We start from the raw sequence: 21,301 nt of genomic DNA, 5'->3' as shown, positions 1-21,301 counted from the left end.
TTAACTTGCATAATCTGCTGTTTAATGGAAAAGAAGTAAAAGGTCTAAGCAGCAAAGGTTGGTGGCAGAAGATGCCTCTATCCTCTTGCCATGCAGCTCTGTCACATTGTAGATATTCTTTGCAGGGCCTATAACAGGATGGCAGGATTTCTGACCACACATAAGATCTCCTCGGTTCTCCACCCTGTTAGCATAAAGCTGTTGAGTAAATTCTGCTGACTCATTGTGGCAGGTGTAGCTTGTTGATTCTAACTGATTGAAAAAGAGGAGGGCGTGACTGTTTGATTTCAAAAAGAGCTGGGGCAGTGATGGATGCTGTAGGAAACCCTCAGAAAAAGGTCAAGGTTTGTGCTCTATTATTACTGATTTGCCAATAAATCCTAGCCTGAGGAAGGGAGTAAGTTTGACCTTGTAGGCAGGGGCTGGGGTCTTTAAGAGAACCTAAGGGAGTTAAGTTTTACACCATTTGAATCCCCAACTATGGGGTGTAAGCTTTGTTTAGAGCAGGTTGGGAATGGCACCTGATTCTCCTCTTCCTTACAGTAGTTACTCCAGTGAAGCCAATGGCGTTAGTGTGTGAGAGCAGACACATGCCTGAGCTGTCTCTCTCTTGTTATCTTGGCTATTTCGGCACCACTCCCCTTGCTTCTGATCCCTCCTCGGTTCTCTTCAGGTTTAGCTGGTGCTTATACAATAATCCTCACGTTTCATCCTGCTCAGCAACCCATGACACCTGGTTGGCCAAGTTTTGACAAGCAGCGTTGATCAGCTGTGACATGTAGTAGTGCATTCATGGAATTGCTAACCAAGAAAACATATAGGCTAGGATGCTTGGGAATGCAGGATGGCATTGGTAAACAGCTCACCTGTGTCCGTCCAACTCCACCTTGCTGATCTTCACCTGAAAGTGGTGAGTGTGAGCTGACCTCTCTAAGCCCCAGTGTCCATTTTCTCTGCTGTTTTGGTCTCTAGAAAGCAGAGCCCAGTAAACTAAGGTGATTTGTCTCCACAATCACTAAGTATAACTTCCTATGCCACTTCTGGAATTCCCTTAATACTAAATAAGGAAGCATAAACAAACGAGTAGTCAACATTTCTATAGTGCCTTTCACTTGAGGCTCTCAAAGCTTTAAACAAATAGTCTTTGCTTAATACTTAGAACCCTCCCACCCCCTGAGAGGTAAAGTATTCTATCCAGATAAAAGATGGAGAATAAAGGTCTGATTTGTAGGTGTTCAGACCCCCTGCAGCTCCCTTTGACTTCAGCTGGTATTGTGAGTGCTTAGCATTTCTGGAAAAGCCATGTATAGGACTTTCATAAGGTAATTTAGCAACTGATTGGCAGATCCAGGACTAGAACCCATGAGTCCTGATGCCTCATTTCATGCTCTGATCGCTAAACAGCACTTTGTAACGCTCTTCAGAGCTTGATCAAAAGCCCCTTGATATTGATAGGAGCTTTCCCCTCTGGATCAGGCCCCTTTGCCTTCTCTAGTTTGATTTCTAATGAAACGCTCTGGTGTGACTTTCTTCCTTGGATGTGTATATTTATCAGCTTATCTAACAGGAGCACCATGGTCACTGACATAGGAGAGCTCAGGAGATTGGATGGAAGATACAAATGGCAAAGGTGCAGGGGAAGTTATTATCGAAGGATGTTTTGCGGCTAAGGGCATGCTTTAGAATGAGGTCTCTGGCTCTCTTTATAGAAGAAAGGCCAGGAGCTGTTTGAGACTTATACCTACATGGGCTTCTTTTTAATGGCTGAAATGAAAAGCATGAGAGGGTAGAGAATGGAACGGCTTGATAGCTGCATGCTACGTGTGTTGTAATTAGTGATGGGTGAGTCCAAAGGCTTGGAGGGCTGGTTGAAATAATAACCCCAAAATCTAGCTGCTTCTCTGAACCTCTTGGGTCTGCAAGCTGTTGGTTAATGCAATTCTGCCCCCTCCCCGCCATGTTTCAATTGTATCTGTGCCTAGAGCGGTAGACTGGTGAATTGATATATGGTGGAAACTTAAAAGAGAAGGAATCCCCCAGCATTTGACATTTTCTGAATGAATAATTGTGTGCCCTCAGTCTGGGGCTTTGTCACATGTTAGACCTGTACTTGGTCCTTGGCAGGTTGAGAGCTATAGTATGTGACTGAGTTTGTAAAATAGCAGCAAACCACTTTGTCCTTTTTGAAGGTGGAGATTAGGGCTGGCTGGAAAATGGTGAGGTGGGTTTGTTTTTTTTTATTCACTCCCCTCCCCTGCCTACGTACCTACGTACTCTCCTCTCCCCTCCCCCCCCCCGGCCTTACAGAACATGCCAATGAAAATTAACTTTTTGTGGGGGAGGGGTGTCAGAATTTTCAGTGGACTTTTCATTTAGGAAAAGCAATAGCTTTTGGCTTTAAAACATCTGCTAAAATCTGAAAAAAAAATTTGAGGAAAGCAGATGCTTTTTGTGAAAACTTTAGTTTAGTTTAGTTTTGTCAAATCCTTTTCTGACCAAATATGTATTATGGAAACTTTCTAACCAGTCCTAGTCGAGATCATCTCTCTCTTTTAACCCTACAATTTAACGCCAAACCTGAGAAGGCAACTTGACCGTTCCAGTTAAGACTTCTTCCCCGTGTCTGCTACCTGTCGCCTCTGAGACAACACGGAGTCTGAGTCTTGAGAATAACATGCACAAGCGGATCCTTAGACAAATAACTGTTTTAAGGCTTTGAGATCCCAGCTGCCTTCAGTAAATGACGCACCTTTCTATTCCATGGATGGTCAACCTACCTTCTGTCCATCACAGATGAATAAAGAGGCTTCTTTAGCCTCTGATACATGTGGATAATGTAGAAGGCTGATTTCCACAGCAGCAGTTCTCACTTTTAATCTCTGTTTGTTCCTTCCACTAAATCCAGCAGCTATAATTATGGGTTCCTTTCTCTTTCAGTCAAACAAAACTATAGGATATAATACATAATAATGGGTGTGGAGGAGGGAATTTAGTCTGAGCTGAGAGCCATCTGAATGCTCTGGCAGTGATGGCTCTCCTCTTTTCCAGCCTCTCCCCAGGAGGTATTTGGCTTCATTTATATTTCAGCACTTTGAGAAACTTCCTTGAATCATAAGTGTGCCCAGGAGACGACCAGACAACAGCTTACGTGTGGCAATGTGGCTGGGAAAGTCAGCAGCAGTGACTCCCTCCCACTGTACCTCTGTTAGTCACCCTTGTGCAGCAAGAGAAAGGATCTTGATGAAGGATTTGGTGGCAGAAGGAAGGTTCTCTCCTCTGGCTGTTTTCCAATGTTCAAAATGACGTTTGCTTTCATTTTTAAAGTGAATTTAGTGTGGTGGATGGTGCCATTCTCCCAGCCACAGAGAATGAAGTCCTCTGACCACAGAAGTGATGCAGGATTGGCAGAAGCAATGGAAGGTTTCTTCACCCCTGATCCCAACTTCATTCAGAAGGAGGGTGGGGAAGAGTTCATTCTTCAAGTTCTAGGCAGACCTTGGCTTCTTTGCTTATCATGATAGTGAGGGGTGGCAACTAGTGCCAGTTGTGATTTTGTGTTGTGGATGCTTTTTCTACTGGAACTGGGCCTGGCCACCTAACTCAATTTCCACAGACAACCAAACAGCCTTCATGTGGGGGAATAGTTTTCCATCTCTATCCAGCCCACTCTACATCTAATCAAAAGCATATTCTACAGACTCATCCTCCCATGGCCAGATTCTGCTCTCTGTTACACTGGTGTTACTCCACAGCAACTTCACCATCTCCAGTAGTTACTCTAGATTTACATGGGTATAACAGCCAGTGAAACATGGCCATGAGTGGCTAGCTGAACAGAGATAGGGAGAGGGATTTGGCTGAAGATGACCAACTGTGACTCAGTCTGGGTGAAATGGAAGTGATACTTGTTCTGTTATCAAGCCCTTGACCATGTGTCCAGAGGGATCTGGCAGACAGTATGGTTAGAGGAATAGAGATATTTGGTGTCTGCACCATAATGGTTCACAATCACTTCTTTGGTCCCCTGAACCTGGCCTGGTTGCTCAGGTCCTCTTGAAAGTTGCAGTAACTTCCCATAGCAACCAGTGACTCCAACAGGCAACTTTGACAACCAGAAATCCCTGAAGTACGGGGAAGGCCTGCACACATTGCCTTTTCCTGGACATGTCCCCTATGCCAGTTGTAGGGTGTCTGGAGTGGGATATGAGCCATTATGCTGGTTTTGTGCTGCAGGAGGAGATCCTAAACAATTGGAAGAGCCTCATTTGGCTGGCTGTGCTGAATTTCAGGCACTTTGCACTGATGAGGAGGCACAAGGTAGCCTGAACACGAAGGAGAATCTAAGCATTGATCTCTTTTCCAGACCGATTTGCAAGTCAATGCCGTATTAATCTCGTGGGTACAAGTTTCTTAGGAGGCCATTCTTATGTGGGCATTAATATGATCCAGCCATCTCTATATGGTAGGCATTTTACCTCAAGGCTATTGAATGTCTCAGGGGAGTAGGTAGATGATGAATTGGTTGTGAAAAGGGTAGGGCTGACACTATACACTTTAATCCCTTGCTTGCACTTAATCCTTTGACCCACTGGAAGAAATTTATTGGCCTGATATTAGTTTTTAATCTTACGGTAGATAGAATGATGCGCAGGTTGAGTTGTGTTCCATTTTGTAGCAGTTTTCGGTCTGAGGCCAGATTGAAGTGAATATAAAGTACTGCATGTAAAGCAGGGAGATATACAGCCTGTGGAAAAGTTATTTTACATGCTGCCTAATCAGCATCATAAAGGCATGGTCCAGAGTCTGCCTTTTAGGGAAGGCATCTGAGTCAGCTTCTCTGAAACAGCCTTGTGCCTGGTCACATTTTGTACTGTTCATTTCCGTAAGATGCTATAAAAGAGTTTACTCGCGTTGTTGCTAACACAGATACCGTTGTAGTTGTCTGGGGGTGAGAACAATATTGTTTGTATGTGACGGAGTAATTAGCCCTTCTGATCATATTGCAGGGTTTCTGGATGGAAGGAGTACTTTGTCTACAGTAGTTTAACCTCCCCTCACATAGGTAACAGTGGTGTGTTTCTGCATCCGATTTAATAGACTGTCTAGGCCACAACATTTCATAGGATAAAGATCCAAGAGCCTCCTGAAAGGCTTCTGCTTGGAAAGACAGTATATGGATCAAGAGACAGCAGCTGGGATTAGTCTAAGCAGCCCCTAGGTGTCACTCTCACTCCACACATAACAGCTGATCATTGCAATCTAACTGGGTTTACACTGACACCATAATTGAAAAAAATACCTGAAACGCAGCGGATTGTGAATACTGTAGGTAGCAGTGAGGCAAGGGAGGGAGTGGCAGACAACAGAGGGCTGGAAAGTGCCTCTGTGACAGGTGATGGCAGTGTTGGGCAGAGGGCCTTGTTAAATTTGTTCAGAAAAGTCCGGTACCTTCTCTTTCCTCTCGGTGCCCAAAGAGGAGCAGCTATTATAGCCCCACTGCTTGGTATAAAATGGTGATTGTGGTGCCTGGGTAGGGCTGGCACTAAATTTAGACTATATATATGTATGCTCAGTGTGCTTAACTTTTAGGGGTGACTCTTGCTCCATTGCCCTCCTCACAGTTTGAGGGGCTCTGTCCCTTTAATGCCAACTCCCTGCATCACTGAAGGTAGCAATGGCAGCCAGTAGCTGATGCATTAGTGTGGTTCACAGGACCAGCTACCCTCTCCCCACCAGCCAGGACAGTGTGTGTCTGTGTGAGATCTATCCCTTTAATGCCGCTCACTTGCCCACACCGAGTAACACAGGTCTAGTGTCTAACAATGGCTCTGTGACTGGGGCTGGGAAGACGCTAGATGTTGCTGAAATACCTTCCTGAGCTGATGAAGAGACGGCTCTTGTAGATTAGTGGGTGAAAACAGACATTGCCCCATTACCTCAGATAGTCTCTTGCCATGCTGCAGTCGTAAATTGCTGTCTAATTTCTCTAGGTATTTATACCATGGAATCCAGTTTCACCAGCCCCATGCATTTAAAAAAAAAACAACAGCCCTTGAGATTGGCTGTAAAATGATGAGATCTTACAGACCATTTGGGTTCTCTTTCTATTTGCCTTCTGGTGGTGGATCCTTTACGGGTCATGTTTTCAAACTTTTCTCCGCAACCCTGAGGGCTAGAAACTTTCATTCTAAAATGTAAGCAGAGATTACCACATAGTTTCTGAAAGCCACATCTCCTGGGTTCATGTAACTTCCCAGATATCATGCAGCTTGTGATTAAAATCGCAGGAGATTGCTGACGCTGGCTGAGTACTTACATATAAGGAGTGGTCAATATTACAAAGTCAGCAATGGACAAAGATAACTACATACCGAGATACCCCCGTTCTACAGCAAAGGGGAAAGCTGTTGTAGCTATTGACAAATGTTGACTTTAAAGGCAGCTTGCGTGTGAAAATAATATTATGCCTCTATTTGTTCTTGAAAACATAATCATTGCTGTACTGCGGCCAAATTCTTGTTGTTCTCATTATTGACCTATTTTTTTTCAGGATACTAAACACCTTTGACGCTGCTTTTGGGATAGTTAATCAACAAGGCTGTCAGGATGATGGATTCTTCCTGAATTATTGCTTAATTGGCTTTGTTGGAGGTATAAATCAAGTAGAATACCAATTCTTTTAAAGCTACAGCCAGGCAGCCATGCTGAGCCTGACAATAATGAGTTATTAGCTTCTGCCACATAGCCATATGTGTGAGCCACCTCAGACCCACAAAAGCAAAGGGATTGAAAATTTATTTTGAAGACCCCATGTCCTGCAAAGGCTTAAGCATGTGTGTAACTCTGCGTGTTTCTAGACCCATTGATTTCAGTGCTGACTTGCTTAATTGTTTTCAGGCCTGGGGCCTTAGATACCAAATGGAATCTGGCCAACATCAGACTGAGTAATGACCAAAAGTCAATACTACCTGGGGCCTATTCAGTGGCCTATGTGCATGGAGTTACACCATTTGCTTCCTAGTATTACAAACCCTCCACCAGTACAACTGGCACTGATTGTCACATGCAGAGGCCAATTTCAATGGGCCATAAGACCTCGATCCACAAAGGGACTGAGGTGTTGCAAGGCCTCACTTCTAGGCATCTTGAAAATCACTGGAACAACAATGGGATCCAGAAGTGCTGTTAAGTGCCTAGGCGATCTGGACAACGAATGTGGGGGGAGAGCGAGAGAGAGGTGCATAAGAGAAGGACCCACAAAAGCTAGGTGGCTCCCCACATAAGCTAGCCAATGCAAGCTAACAATGAGAGGGGTGTGTCTTAAGCCCCGCCCCGCTGACAGAGTTAGGCGCCTAAGTCTGAGCTGCAGGAAGGTGCCTGCCTTTGCTTGCAACAACCCAGAGCCAGGAACCCCTCTCCAGGGTCAGGTGGCTTAGGTGCCTAAGCTGTTTCTTGAGAGAATGAGTTAGGCACCTGTCTCACTCCATGCAAAACCTCCAGAAGGGGCGGTGAAGGAGGCCTCCCTTCTATCCGTTAGCCCAGTGGTTAGGGTTCTCACCTGGGATGTGGGAGACCCTGATCTAGTTCCCCTCTCTGTCTGATGAGGAGAAGGGGTTTGAACAGTCCTCCTTCCCCTGCCAACACCATTTGTGGGGAGTGAGGTGGCCTCTGAGCATGCCCACAAAATCAAGTGTCTCCCCCTGTAGGCGAGAGAGAGAGAGAGGTGTGCCTGTCTTCTCTCAGTTCATAGAGGCTGAGGCAGCAGGAGATAGTCTAGATGTCTGCTTGAGACAGCAGTGCATGTTTAAAAGCAGAAACAGGTGTCTAGGGAACTTTTACTGCACATATTCAGGCACTGAGTGAATTTAGGATTAGGTGGCAGCCGACGCTTAATTTGTTCTAGGGCTGAGCCCAGCACCACTGGGCCGGGCAGTTCAGAGCCCCAGCCCCGCTGGACTTGCTGCATCAGTTATGAATGTAAAAAGAAAAATTTGCTTGAGCCATGGCACCTTTTTCATTTCACATTAAGCACTGGTGGCAGCCAAGCTGTAGTTCTGTGCCTCACAGTGGTGCCTAAATTTGGGCTTTAGCATCCTGAGTCCCACTGCAAATCTGTCCCTAGGTGCCTAACCTGCCTAGGTGCTTTTGAAGATCACACAAGGTGTCTGTCTGCATCCTTAGGGGCCTAAATACCTTTGAAATCTGGCCCTTCGAGTGTAGAGGACACATTTAATGGAAGTTTGTCTAAAGCCCAGATCTCTTTTCCTGTACTTAAATGCAGTTTTGTCGTGGAACTTCCTATATTTATTTCCTTTTTAAGTAGACTTGCCATAGATTGCTGAGTTTTGATCTGTGTTATTAGAGGGAAGGCTTTTCATCAAATGAAACATTACCTTCTTTACCAATGCAGTTTTGTGTAATGGTATCAAAGTAAAGAGATTGCTGTTTAATTCTTTTTAAACCATACTACACATGCCTGGTGAACTGACCATGAGAACTGATAGCTCAATTGCTTTTGCAAAAGTGATTAGTTGATGTAACACAGATCCTGGTCAGAAAAATTGACTTAAAAAAACACACCCTTGAGTAACACAGGTGGGAAAAACGTAACTGGAGTGTCAAAATTTCGACTTATTTTTGCATTCCTAGAGCAAATTAAGTGTAGCTATTTTTCTGAAATGAATTTACTAAAATTAACTTTTTGCAAACAAATCTTTATTTTCTCCAAATTCTACATGTATTATGTACATGTATGGGGGGAGGGAGAGGGGGAGAAAGGCTGTATGCAGTGGTGGGTTGTTGTTTTTTTACCATTTTTTGGCTTTGTTTTTCAGTTTGGAGGAATTAATTTCTGTTGCCAATTTTGGTTGGGTTAGCTTAGTCACACTTTGAAAAATGAAGAATTGGTCTGCTTAGAAAACTACTGAAACAGACAGGGCCGGCTCTAGGATTTTTGCCGCCCCAAGCAAAAACAATTTTGGCCCCCCCAATTTTTTAATTACCCCGGCCCCGCCTCAACTCCGCCCCTTCCCCAAATCCCCAGCCCTGCCTCCTCCCCCCAGGCTCTCAAGCCTAGGAGGGAGGGAGGGGGAGACTCCGAGTGGCCGCGGCGCGGACACCGCTTCTCCCCCTCCCTCACAGGTTTGAGAGCCTGGGAGGGAGGGGGAGATCCCGAGCAGCCACGGCACGCGAAACAGCTGATTCGCGTGCTGCTGCTCCCCCTCCCTCCCAGGCTCTCAAACCTGGGAGGGAGGGGGAGATCCCGAGCTGCCGCGGCGCGCGAGCAGCAGCAGCAGCGGAGGTGAGCTAGGACGGCCGGGGCACATTTTTAGGGGCGGCAGGGGCGGCATTCTGGCGCCGGCCATGCCACCCCTAAAAATGTGCCGCCCCAAGCACCAGCTTGTTTTGCTGGTGCCTAGAGCTGGCCCTGGAAACAGAACAGTTTTAAGTCTTCATGAACTTTTTTTTATTTATTTGGACATTTGAGATCAATGAGACTGCCTGTCTGACTAATGCTTTGTGGGTGTACGCTCTAGAACCCGGGTGGCCAACCTATGGCTCCGGAGCCACATGCGGCTCTTCAGAAGTTAATATGCGGCTCTTTGTATAGGCACCGACTCCGGGGCTGGAGCTACAGGCACCAACTTTCCAATGTGCCCGGGGGGTGCTCACTGCTCAACCTCTGGCTCTGCCACAGGCCCTGCCCCCACTCCACCCCTTTCCGCCCCCTCCCCTGAACCTGCCATGCCCTCGCTCCTCCCCCTCCGCCCCAGAGCCTCCTGCACAATACAAAACAGCTGATCAGGAGGTGCGGGGAGGGAGGGGGAGGTGATGATTGGCAGGGTTGCCAGTGGGCGGGAGGCACTGGGAGCAGGGTGGGGAGCTGAGGGGTGGCGCTGCTGACGTATTACTGTGGCTCTTTGGCAATGTACATTGGTAAATTCTGGCTCCTTCCCAGGCTCAGGTTGGCCACCCCTGCTCTAGAAATATAATTATAGAATATTAGAGTTGGAAGAGAGCTCAAGAGGTAATCTAGTGCAACCCCTTGCTCAAAGCAGGACCAACCCCAACTAACCCTGTATCTTATTGAATGCTCCATATGAGAGACACTTTGGAGTTACTTTAACATGTTAGCTGCTCCAGCATGGAATGTCTGTGCTGCCATGCAAGTAAATCCATTGCTTGCACACACAAAGTCTGAAAGAAACTTGTTTTGTAGGTTCTGTTGAAGTACTCTGAGAATGATATTGCCATGACAACACTGAATAGCCTTCATACACCAATATTTGCATCCTTCTTGGCATTTGCACAAATACAGCCTGCAAGGGCGAAGTTTTTTTTTTTTAAGTGATAAAATATCATCAGTTTGTTTACTCATCATGGTAAGAGCGGATGAGCAGATTTTGTGCTTGGGCTAGGGAATGTCCATGGTTGTTTTGTAACCTTTGGAGAAAAACTAGTTCCCATGTTTTAAGACGTCAGGACAAAGAGAGAGAATGGAATTCAAATAAACTTGTTCCTTTCCAGTCTGGTGCACAGAAGCTAATAACTGGAAAGAGATCTATTGGGCTATCCAGTCTGTCTTGCTGCCAAGCAAGATTGTTCCCTATCGTCAATTTCCTAATGCAGTGTCCAGTCTCATTTCTAGAAGTTCTAAGTGATGGGCCTGCTACCAGTTCTGACTGAATTTGTCCTGGGAGGGGGATCAATATTATTGACTAGCTCCAACCTGCCTTTTTGTTTTGGCAACCACTATCTCCCTGTTCTGATCAATTTAGACACTTACACACATTTAAAGCAACTAATTTAAAAAAGAAGTCCTGGTTTGATCTGCATAGGTGATTCATTTCCTCACAGCACAGTTCTGGCATTTAGACTTAAAAAACAAACAAAAACCCAGAAAAATTCTGCTTACACACAAGCATTTTCCATTACATTAAACAGTGAGCTCTCTCTAAAAATACAGGCCCCGAGTCTGCTAGCATTTGCTTTACAGTAGTGTACATGGAGTTAATCCTGATTTACTCCAGTTTGTGAGGCTGATCAGGAACACTATCATGAGACTGCTTGCAGACAATACTTCCAAACATCCCTTATCCATGGATGAAATGGGAGCAAATACGTTCTTCCCAAAGCTTTCCTGTCTTCTTCCATGAGCATCTTTTAGTATTCCCTTCCCTACTTCTTCAGATGAAGTCCAGCTTGTCTAAGAAAGAGTCCATGTTCACAAACATGAATACCGCTAATTGTGTATTATTGGTCCAAGAAAGCCCAGCTCATCAATTAGCGCTGCTTGGCTTGTTGAAAACCACATTGATAATTCTTGTATGAAAGGCATATGAGCTGCATAGAATGGGGAGGAAGGGCCTCTTAGAGGCAGCCAGAGGGCAATGTCTTATTAAAAAATGAATCATGATACTATTTGTGTCTCCCCTTCCTAGATCATTGCAGTACTGCAAGGCCTGCTGAGAAACCATGTGCACAAGAACCCATGCCCAGATTCACCACTTGATTTCTGCAGGAGCTAGGTACCTTGGTACATTATCTTCTTCCATGGCCAGCAATGGGGTGTCTCTTTCTGAACTCGGTTCTCTGTGTAGCTGGCTAAATACAAACGATCCTCCCCAACCTGCAATCAGATTAATTTGTACAGCACTAAGCAGAGTAGGGTCCCACTCATGACTGGGGGCTCAGGATGTAACCATAAAGCAAAGAATCGTTTGTGAAAAGTTTTACAAGTCACAGTATACAGATGAGTTTGCTGTGTTCTGTGGCATCCTATGTCTTATTCACAAGGATTGGTACAACAAGCAGGGATCTGAGAAAATGTTCACAAATCCCCACAGTTCTGGGGGGCTTAGTGTTTCACACTCAGTGGAGATCAGAAACAATTGAGTGTGTCCTAGGTGACCAGTCACATGCTACAGCTAATGAGTCACTAAAGTGAACAATTCATGAGCACCCCATAGGCTGAATTTAATTAATCAAATTATTAGGTGAAAATTATAATTCATGATATTTGCAGGAGTTGGGAATCACTTGATGAATGATTCTTGAATAGAAAAGAGTAAAATTGGTGCATCATTTGTAATGGATAATTCAACCAACTTTACTCCCCCAGGGCAAGGTTCTCCTATTATCCTGGCATGCTATTTACATGAGGATATGTTGTGATGGGATGTATTAAAGCTGTAATGCAAACCCCATCCTCTTGCTATATGAACATCACCACAAGGCAGCTTCATTGCACCACGACACCACACTCCAGCAAAGGGCTTGTGCCTCCGCCTGGGCTCTCACCCAGGAAACTTTGACAGGCCAGATTTTCGAACATGCAGTTGCATGCAAATGCACACTCTACACATCCAAATTTGAGTTGATTTTGTACAGAAGTGCCCACTTGAATGGGCAGACACAGGGTTGGTGCATGCAAAACTAACAGTACAGGTAATAACTTGGAGCAAATCCATCCCCCTCTTCTGTGATTGTGGGGAAGTGGTGTGGTTCTGCTGAACATAACAGGACAAGCTAAGACCCCCATCAGTCATATTTCTGAGTCCTCTGTGCTCAATGTACTTTGTGTTCACTTTAAGTACAGTGTGTCAATAATAACAGAGAAAGAGGCAAGAGGAATTCCATCACAACTTCTTTTTAATCAGATTTTTTTTGTTATAATTCCGTTCCCCGAGGAAGGCTCACATCAGATGCAGCTTCTGCGTTTCAGCAAAGTTCCTGCTTTTTGTTTGTTTGTTTTAAACTCAACTTTCCAGCTGGGTTGATAAGGAAATCAAGTGGCTTTGCCCAAAGTCATACAACAAGTCAATGGCTCAGCAGCAACAAGAACTCAGGAGCCTTCTGCTTCTTCCAAGTCCCTTTTCTCTAAGCATCAGCCTAGACTGCCTCCTGTTTCATCTCTGTTACCTATGATCACAGCACACTGTCTCCCAGTGCAGGTGGTTGCGGTTGTTCGACAGTGTATTAGAGCACAGGTGTGTCACGGCATGCTAGGAACTCTTCGCCTCTGTTTGTACAGGATTGAAGTGACTCCTTACCAGCAATGTAGAGCCATATCGCGGCTTTAGCAGTACATGGTAAAAATCATCCACTGGGAGAATGAAGAAAATGCATTTAGATAGTTACAGGAAATCTAAGTAGTAGATGCATAATAACTTAGAACGTAAATACTGGAGCACAGCAATTCTCATGCTGCGGTCCATGGGGAAGAGGCCGGTGACATAATGCTGATGCATTTTCCTTGTTTCCGGCTGCTAAATTGCACTAAATACTTTCCTAATGTTACTCTTCTACGTCAGTAACTGCCAAGGATGGTGGGTGACGGCAAGTGGAAGAGGAGGTGATCTGCATGGTGGCTAATCAGAGCATAGATAGCTCTAACATGTGATCATCTTGTGGACCACGCAACAATGGAAGCTGTGAACCCCTGCTGAGGCGCTCTTATTAGTCATTTGTACTGTGCAGGGAAGATGTAATTAACTAAGAGCCATGCTACTGAGCTACCCAAATTGGAGCCAGGTAGTTTTTAGGGGACAGTTCAAATAAGATTTGGGCAACTTCATAAAAGAAAAAAATGACAGCACTCTACAGTAATAGTTCCAGAGAGTCTGGGGAAGATGCAGTGTTCTGGATTATTACTGTAGCATACGGCAGTGTTTTTAAAATGAGAGAAGTTTTTGGTACAGCCTACTTTAGTGAGCTACCCCTCTGGCGGTGCTTTAAAGACAAAAAGCAAAGGTGCCCAAACCCAGTCATGGTCACACTCCTACGATGACAGATAAACATTGGGAAAAGAGGGTGTGCCTTGACTGCACTGAAAACTCCGTGTAACTCCACTGGAGTTATGTCCACAAAAGACTGGGGTCAGTGAGAGGAGAAAACACTATATGCATAGGGCAAGATCTTCAGCTGATCTAAGTCTGCCTAGCTCCATGTAAGTTAATGGAGCTATGTTCTTTGTACTCCAGGAAGATCAGAGGTGTCAGAAAGGAGGGAGTTGCCACTTACCCTAGATTAAAGCATACACCAGACTTCTGACTGCAGCATATAGACCTAGCTAGCTCATGTACCAATTGCAGCGAAGCTATGGCCACACGGACTTCAGTAGGGGCTGTACTAGCCTGCCCAGAGCCCCAAGTATGTACTTCTAGCCCATGCTGCTGTGGCTTCACTATTATTGGTACCCAAGCTAGCTAGATCAAAACTAGCTCATGTATGTCTACATGCTGCAGCCACACCTGTGACTTCAGTGCAAGCGTAAGAGACATCCTTAGAGTGAAATCCTGGCCCCGTTGAAGTCAATGGGAGTTTTTCCATTGACTTTCAGTGGGGCCAGGATTTCACCCTGAATGCACAGTTACCCTGCGTAAGAAGATCTTCCACCCCCCTTGTGCTAGCTGTTTTGAAAGTGATTCAGTGAAGAAGGCACTAGTAATGATCCCACTTTGGATCTGAGGAGGAGAACAAGAATCTATTAAGGCAGCAAAGGGCACAAACACAATGAGGGCTCCTCACCTCTGTTGCAGTGAAGCAAATCTTTCCATCCTTTGATAAACTGCGAAATACACCTAGGGAGAACAAAGACAGCTTCACTTCAATAGGAAGAGGTGGGAGGAGCTTGTAACATATAAGAACAAAGTTGTTTCCATTCTGGAACAGCCCAGTTTCATCTAGTCCAGTATTTTGTTTCCTTCACTGGCTGATACCTGAAGATTCTCAGGGAGACCAGATGTCGCAGTTTTATAGGGACAATCCCAATATTCAGGGCTTTGTCTTATGTAGGTGCCTATTACCCCCCACCCCCTGTGCTGATTTTTCACACCTGCTGTCTGGTCATCCTAGGTATGACACATACATAATACATCTCACAATGGGGTGGGAGGGAAATCCTCCCCCACATACCATCCACTGGCTCCTGGTGATCACGGTATTCTCTGAAGCAACTTACATGTGATCATTAAGTCCTGCACACTTATCAAGTAAAAAGAAGAACAGGAGTACTTGTGGCACCTTAGAGACTAACAAATTTATTAGAGCATAAGCTTTCGTGGACTACAGCCCACTTCTTCGGATGCATATCATGCATATCATATGCATCCGAAGAAGTGGGCTGTAGTCCACGAAAGCTTATGCTCTAATAAATTTGTTAGTCTCTAAGGTGCCACAAGTACTCCTGTTCTTCTTTTTGCGGATACAGACTAACACGGCTGTTACTCTGAAACTTATCAAGTAGTAACTGCAGGTGCTGTCTTGATTCATGTGGTTGTCAAAACTAAAGGTGGTCAAAAATTTTCCAACAAAAGGTTTGGCTGTAGGAAAATGTTGATTCATCAACATCTAATGGTTCCATGGGAACATGGTATTTTTGGTGAAATATTTTTTAAAAAAGATCAAAGGCTGAAATGTAACATTGATTTTTTTCATTTTGAAATTGTATTTTGTATTAAAATAAAGTTGAAGTGGAAAATTTCAATTGACCAGAACATTTTTTTTAAAAATTGCCACTTTGTTTTCATTTTGAATCTGAACAAACTTTAAAATCCTGGTATTTCCTATGACAGGTCTACTTCCTGCCCAACTGTAACCAAAACATCTTTTGACACCCCCCCCCCCCCCCCAAAAAAAAAAAAAAAAAGCTCAAGGCTTCCAGAATCATAGAAATGTAGGGCTAGAAAGGACCACAAAAGGGCATCTCCAGCAAAGACAATGAATTCCCTACCCTGTCAGGCAGCCAGTGCCATTGGGCTGCACTGTCCTTAACCTGTAGTTCTAAGGATATTGTGATACGTGGTTGATGCAGTGTAAGCCTATATTTTCCATGTTCCGAGATCCTCACAGGGCTCTAGTTAGCGAGGCGCATGACTTACTTGCCATGGTTTTGAGACGGATCATGCAGCACACAAAATCAGGGAAACAGATTCTCATGGAGGAATCGCTGTACCTTAGAGCCGTCACATGGAGGAGCTGGTCATCAACAGCCAGGCCTATGCACAAGAGGCATAAAGAGCAGTGAACATGATAGCAACGGGAAGAAGCAAGGTCCAGCCAGCCTCTGAAATGGCAGGGAACTGTGCCTGTTACGTATGCCCAGTTTATACACCTACCAAGTGACCCATCCCTGCTTAATGTCCCCTAAGATGGTAGCTCCCTCCTTGAGGACCCTCACAAATAAAATCCAGTCAAAATTCCTTCCCAGCCTCAAGTCTGGAGATCACTTTCACTTTGTACGTGCGAGCAAGAATCACAGTAGTACAGCAACTAATCCCATTCCCCTTTGTTAATCCATCGCAGGCAGTGGACATGTAAAGAGTGTTCTGATTAAAGCCGTAAATGCGAAGGACCTGGCTACACTCCTTGAGCCCAGACTTGTTGAAATCTGCCCTCAAGACTTCTAGGCACTGTCTAAGGCTCCAACCATCCCATCTTAAACTGGTAAGTGGTCAGGAGTTTGGTGTGGGCAGTCCTGAGGTATGGCATGTACTTGCCCCTGAAACCCATCTCTGTCAATGTCTCCCCATCCTTCAAAAATACCCTTACCCTTTTAATTGCAAAGGCCTGCATGAGTGTATTCACTTGTTGGCCCTAGAGGGGTTGCCTTTCCTTACTCCCTACCCGCTGCTCTTTCTTTACCCTTTTGCTCAGATCCCTTTGGCTGGGTTTGTTAAAGCTTTAAGAGGGTGGCTTTTCATTTTAACTGGTTGGAAATTATTCCATCACGGAGCATCCCAAGCACTTCATCAGGTTGATGCTTATGAAGAGCTGGGACCAGTTCCCCATCTGGTGTAGAAGAGCACTGAGCTGTGCGGATTTACACCAGCTGAGGATCTGGCTTATTATCCTTCTAAACATTAAGGCCTCAATTAAGGTTATTCAGCAAAGCAGGAGCTTAGTGATGGACTCCAGTAAAATGTTTCAGTACATGCTTAATTGGGGCCTATATTTAGCAGCATTCTTGGGGTTAATTAGGCCCTTGTATGCTATTGCTGGCTCTGATTATTCTCCTTCCTCTCCCCACCTCCCCAGGTAAGAAAACCCATGCAGGGGGCGAGGGAGGCCGTCTCTTGAGGAGAAGAATCTGGCCTGTGCTGTATGGTGTGGGAGGAGGCAAGGTGGTGGTGGTGTGTGTGTGTGTGTCTCTCCTTCAAAAACTGCCTAGAGGATACAATGTGCTGAATTTGCCATTTTTTAATATTCCCTGTTTATCCCTTCAGTATCCGCATGTGTGCAATCTTCATCTGTATTTTACACTGTTGTGCCTTTATTACAATAGCGATACATTTCAGATCCCTGAACTCAGAGCTGCTTGCTACACCCTGATGACGCCTCAGGAATTTCAGTCTCTAGAGGCCATGTTATATCTTCCTCCTGAAAAAAATCCACCAACTTTGTGGCTTCCGTTGATTACGTTTTGCCTAGAGTTCCCCATAGGGGAAAAATTTATATTCTACTGGCACATGCAACTTAAAAAGCCATTTAGCTAAATGGAAGGATCTCTAATGCAGATTTGTTGGACTGGCGCTTCCTCTGGGATATCCTATCGCATATACAAAATGTAACCAGATATAACTAGACAAATTCAATCACGCAACAGAAACTGGATTGCTTGCTTAAAATTGCAGCACTAGTCTAGCCAACAGAGGTCAGTGCAAACTAAATAAAAGGTCTTTCAATGCCGCTTTCTCCTATATAACCGGTCACGGCCCTGGAGAGAGATTGAATGAACTAACCGGGTAGTGGCTGTTCAAACTTCCTTGCTCCTTTCCCCTACGAGGTGTTTCATCCCTGATCAAAAGAGAGCACCTCAGAGTGAGATGGAAATTAACTCTTTCTTTGGCCTCTTTGCTGAGCGTTATTGGCCTTCCCACCACTTGGCAAATATCCATCATCAGCACCAGCTCAGCAATGCTCCACTCCATTCCTGTGCTACAGAACCACTCAGCAGGGGAAATGGCTTCTTCCTGAAACATTCGCTTTGGCTTGGTTACACGGGGAATGGCTAGTGATCGCTTTGTCCTTGTGAGATGCATTACTCGCGGATAGGAGCAGGAGGTCACTAGATCTTCCATACAATCCCTCCACCCTCATCTTTCCACCACTCTCCTAATAGCACAGCTGAACATACCTGCTCTCTGTACTGCATTCCTCAAATCGGAGACATCCAGGAATCCAGAACCGGTTCCCTCTACCCTCCTGAAAATGTCCTGGAAACCATTTTGAAAGAGTTCAGCTTCTTATTTTTAAGCCAACGTCAGTGGACCAAACTTGTGCTATGACCTAGCATGTTGACCACTTGCCAATGCATTTCACTTTCTCCTTAATGAATTAGCTTAGTGGAAACTCAGTGCAACGTCGGATAGGGGGACTAGAATAAGAAAGACAACTTTCCAGAAAGAAGAGCTGGGTGATCCTTGCTCCTGGACTGAGGGGGCTTACTGATGGGGGGGCAGTGAGGGATTGATGTTAATGCTCCTTCAGAGCATTGGCCTGGCTTAGTGCACTGAGACAAAGGGAGAAAGAAGACAGAGGGGAGCAGTGATCACCTTGGAATATCCCCCTGCCAACGAAGGCATTGATGTGGAAGTGCAGGGTAAACATGTCTGAATGGTTATAGAGTTGTGACCTTTCGTGTATATCCCCTGCACTGTTTTACTTATTCAGACCAAAGCTTGTATCTCCATGACTCTGCCAACAGAAAGAGCCCATCATCTGAAAGAAGAGTTGCAGAACTCATTTCTATGGCACTAGGTGGGATGACATCCTTCGGTACACTCCATATTCTAAATACAATAGGCTATGTACTCAGCTCCATTGACTTTAATAGGGCTATGCCCATTTATCCAACAGATGAGGATCTGGTCCAGTATGTTTAGCTTGGCAAAAACCATCCTGTGAGATACTAACCACCACCAAATGGTGGTAGGATGTAAATGGCAAGAATGGAGAACAGTTGTTCAGGATAGCCCAAACAGATCTAATAGGTGAAACCAAGGAACATTGACTGTGCCAGAATATTTTTCCTAATTCTGGGGTCCCTTTCTCTGTCCTAGAGTCTCTTAAAGGAAGTGGGGGAGGGGGAGAAGGAGCCCTGTTACAGTATTTGCATTATTTAGAGAAGATAATGGAAAACCAAAGTCTGTATTGGCCAGGGAGCATGGCCTTTCCATTGATTGTATTATCTGGTGCAATGTGACTGGCTGCCATGAAATAGGGCAATAGCCTTTCACAGAAACATGTGGTGGATAATAGGACGACAAATAGGTAATCCAATCTAAGTGCTTGTACTCTTCAGGAATACTCACCATCTTGCCACTGCATATGAGCAACCACCGTCCCATTGACCTGTGGGATTATTCCTGGATATGTAAGTGCAGGACTGGGACCTAACACCTTCTCTAACCTATTCCTCAGGATCTGTCATAAGAGCAGAGCACTTAGTCCTTGGCAGACCTGTTCTTACCATTCAGAACATTTGATGGGGGCCTCTCAATCCAATATTTGAGCTCCCTACTTTTGAATGATAAGTCAGGTGCTTTATCGTCCGAGCCTTTGTTGTGGTCTTTCCCCTGCACTATTTTAATTTCATAGTGTCTGCATCCCCTTGATTAAAAATGCAGCACTAGCTAAGAAAATGGGTTCCTGACAGCTCACGTGTACCTTGTACTGAGCAAGGAGTTTCCAGAGGTGCTTAAATTCTTGCAGGGAGAGTCTTCCATTAGACTTGAGCTGCATGTGTGGTTAAGGCTTAAATGTTTAGTGGCAGCTAATCTTGGGTTTCCTAGGAGCAGGATGCCATTTAGGCCATGGCTTGCCTCACCGAAAACCAGATGCAGGAAGCCCCCCCATGGGAAAAGAGCCCTGCTAAAGGTATCCTGCTGCCATGAAGGTTGGAATGTCAGGCTTTAGGCTGGGGAAGGCTAAGGTATTCCTTGCTCCGAGCAGGGGTCTGAGAGCTATAGAATGCACAAAATAAATGCAACAAACTGTAAATATAATGGAGGGCCATTAACCAGCAAAGTTATATAGTGCCTTTCACAGCAACGGATCATGAGGCCGTGGCCCTGTGGAAATGCAGCCACCTTTGGGGAGGGGTAAAAGATGCTTGGGGCCCACAGGGCATTACCTGTAGCTAGATTCTGGGTATGTCTACACTGCAACTGAACTTGATTGTAGCACAGGTAGGCACATCTGTGCTGGCTTTAATGTAGCCAGCACTGATACAGTAGATGTGGCGGCATAGGTACTTAGGTGGCTAGTCCATGCTGCCACATCTACACTGTTAGCATGGGTAACAAGAGCTAGATTAGAGCTAACTTGGGTATGCCTCCCTATCTCGTCTCTAAACATACTGGGGAAGTGAACAGACTTGAGGTGGGAGGGGAGGATAGCGCCTCCTCAGCATAAGGTGTAGAGTAGTCATAGCCCCATTAGTGGTATCAGCCCCCAAGATCTCCATGGACCTCCCGTCTGTTGCACCCTGCTCCTACACTGGCACAAGGCCTTTAGATGTAAGGCTGACAGCAGGCAGGCTCAAACCTGGGACCACTGGAGCTTAGTGCCTGAGCCTCTAGTGCAGGAGCTAAAAGCCAGCTGGCTGTTAGCTAAGGCTGTAGAGCAGACTCATCAATCAATCCATCGCCCTCTGCCACTAGCTAGGGCAGAACACCACACCCAGCAGGTGTGGGGGGTTACACACCCAGCATCTCCCTGAAGGAGGTGTAATAGCTGACCCTCCGTGTCCTCCCACAGTGCTCTGTTCTCTGCAGGGGAGGCTGCCTCTGGCCTCTGCCTCTCTCACAGCACCATGGCTGTGGCTGCCACAGCCCTGAGAAAGCAAAGCCCCCTTACAGTGAAATAAGAGTAAGTGGGTGGTGCTGCCGTCAAACTTGGCTGAAAGAGGCTGCTCCGGTCCTTAAAGGCCAGTATAGGTCACACTGTATAGGGGATGGGTACCAATGTAGTGAATGAAAAAAATCCATCTTGAATAAAAATGGAATGGGGTGGGGGGAAGTGGCTGTGTCAGCACCCTCCACGTGTCCTGCATTCCGTGCCTGTTTAGACGGCAAGAGGGTGCAGTAACAGGAAAGCTGGAAAGACCACAACTGGCTGCTGGTCATTTTTATTCATTTGCTGCAATCTGTAATGGCCTGGCACCGTCTCAGAGTTATTCCAAGGCCTGGAACAAAAAGACAGCACGAGAGCATGCAGCGGGGAGAATTTATGTTTTCATCAAGGAGCGCTCTTGTTTTACAATGGCCAGCAATGCATTTCCAGTGTTGTCTTGTTAACC

At 45.4% G+C, this 21,301-nt stretch overlaps 1 protein-coding gene and 1 long non-coding RNA gene across 2 annotated transcripts in view; one reads left to right on the top strand and one right to left on the bottom strand.

The window, feature by feature from the left end:
- Positions 1–310: 310 nt before the first annotated feature.
- Positions 311–19,732, top strand: LOC128835105 (uncharacterized). Its single transcript, XR_008444574.1, has 3 exons — positions 311–344; positions 11,442–11,528; positions 16,306–19,732. It is a non-coding gene; the product is annotated as an uncharacterized LOC128835105 (long non-coding RNA).
- CAPN13 (calpain 13) overlaps positions 12,642–21,301 on the bottom strand; it is a 60,973-nt gene continuing 52,313 nt past the window's right edge. The window contains exons 18-22 of the mRNA XM_054024478.1: positions 19,669–19,737; positions 18,137–18,215; positions 15,882–15,998; positions 14,530–14,582; positions 12,642–13,105 (exon numbers count right to left, since the gene is read on the bottom strand). Of these exons, the coding sequence (XP_053880453.1) occupies positions 13,079–13,105; positions 14,530–14,582; positions 15,882–15,998; positions 18,137–18,215; positions 19,669–19,737 (345 nt within the window). The 3' untranslated portion in view covers positions 12,642–13,078. The remainder of the gene's footprint in view (positions 13,106–14,529; positions 14,583–15,881; positions 15,999–18,136; positions 18,216–19,668; positions 19,738–21,301) is intronic.

The sequence above is a fragment of the Malaclemys terrapin genome, chromosome 3 (genome assembly GCF_027887155.1).
Source record: "Malaclemys terrapin pileata isolate rMalTer1 chromosome 3, rMalTer1.hap1, whole genome shotgun sequence".
Classification (NCBI taxonomy): domain Eukaryota; kingdom Metazoa; phylum Chordata; order Testudines; family Emydidae; genus Malaclemys; species Malaclemys terrapin.
The sequence above is the reverse complement of the archived record's forward strand: the minus strand, read 5'-3'. Positions and strand labels throughout refer to the sequence as shown.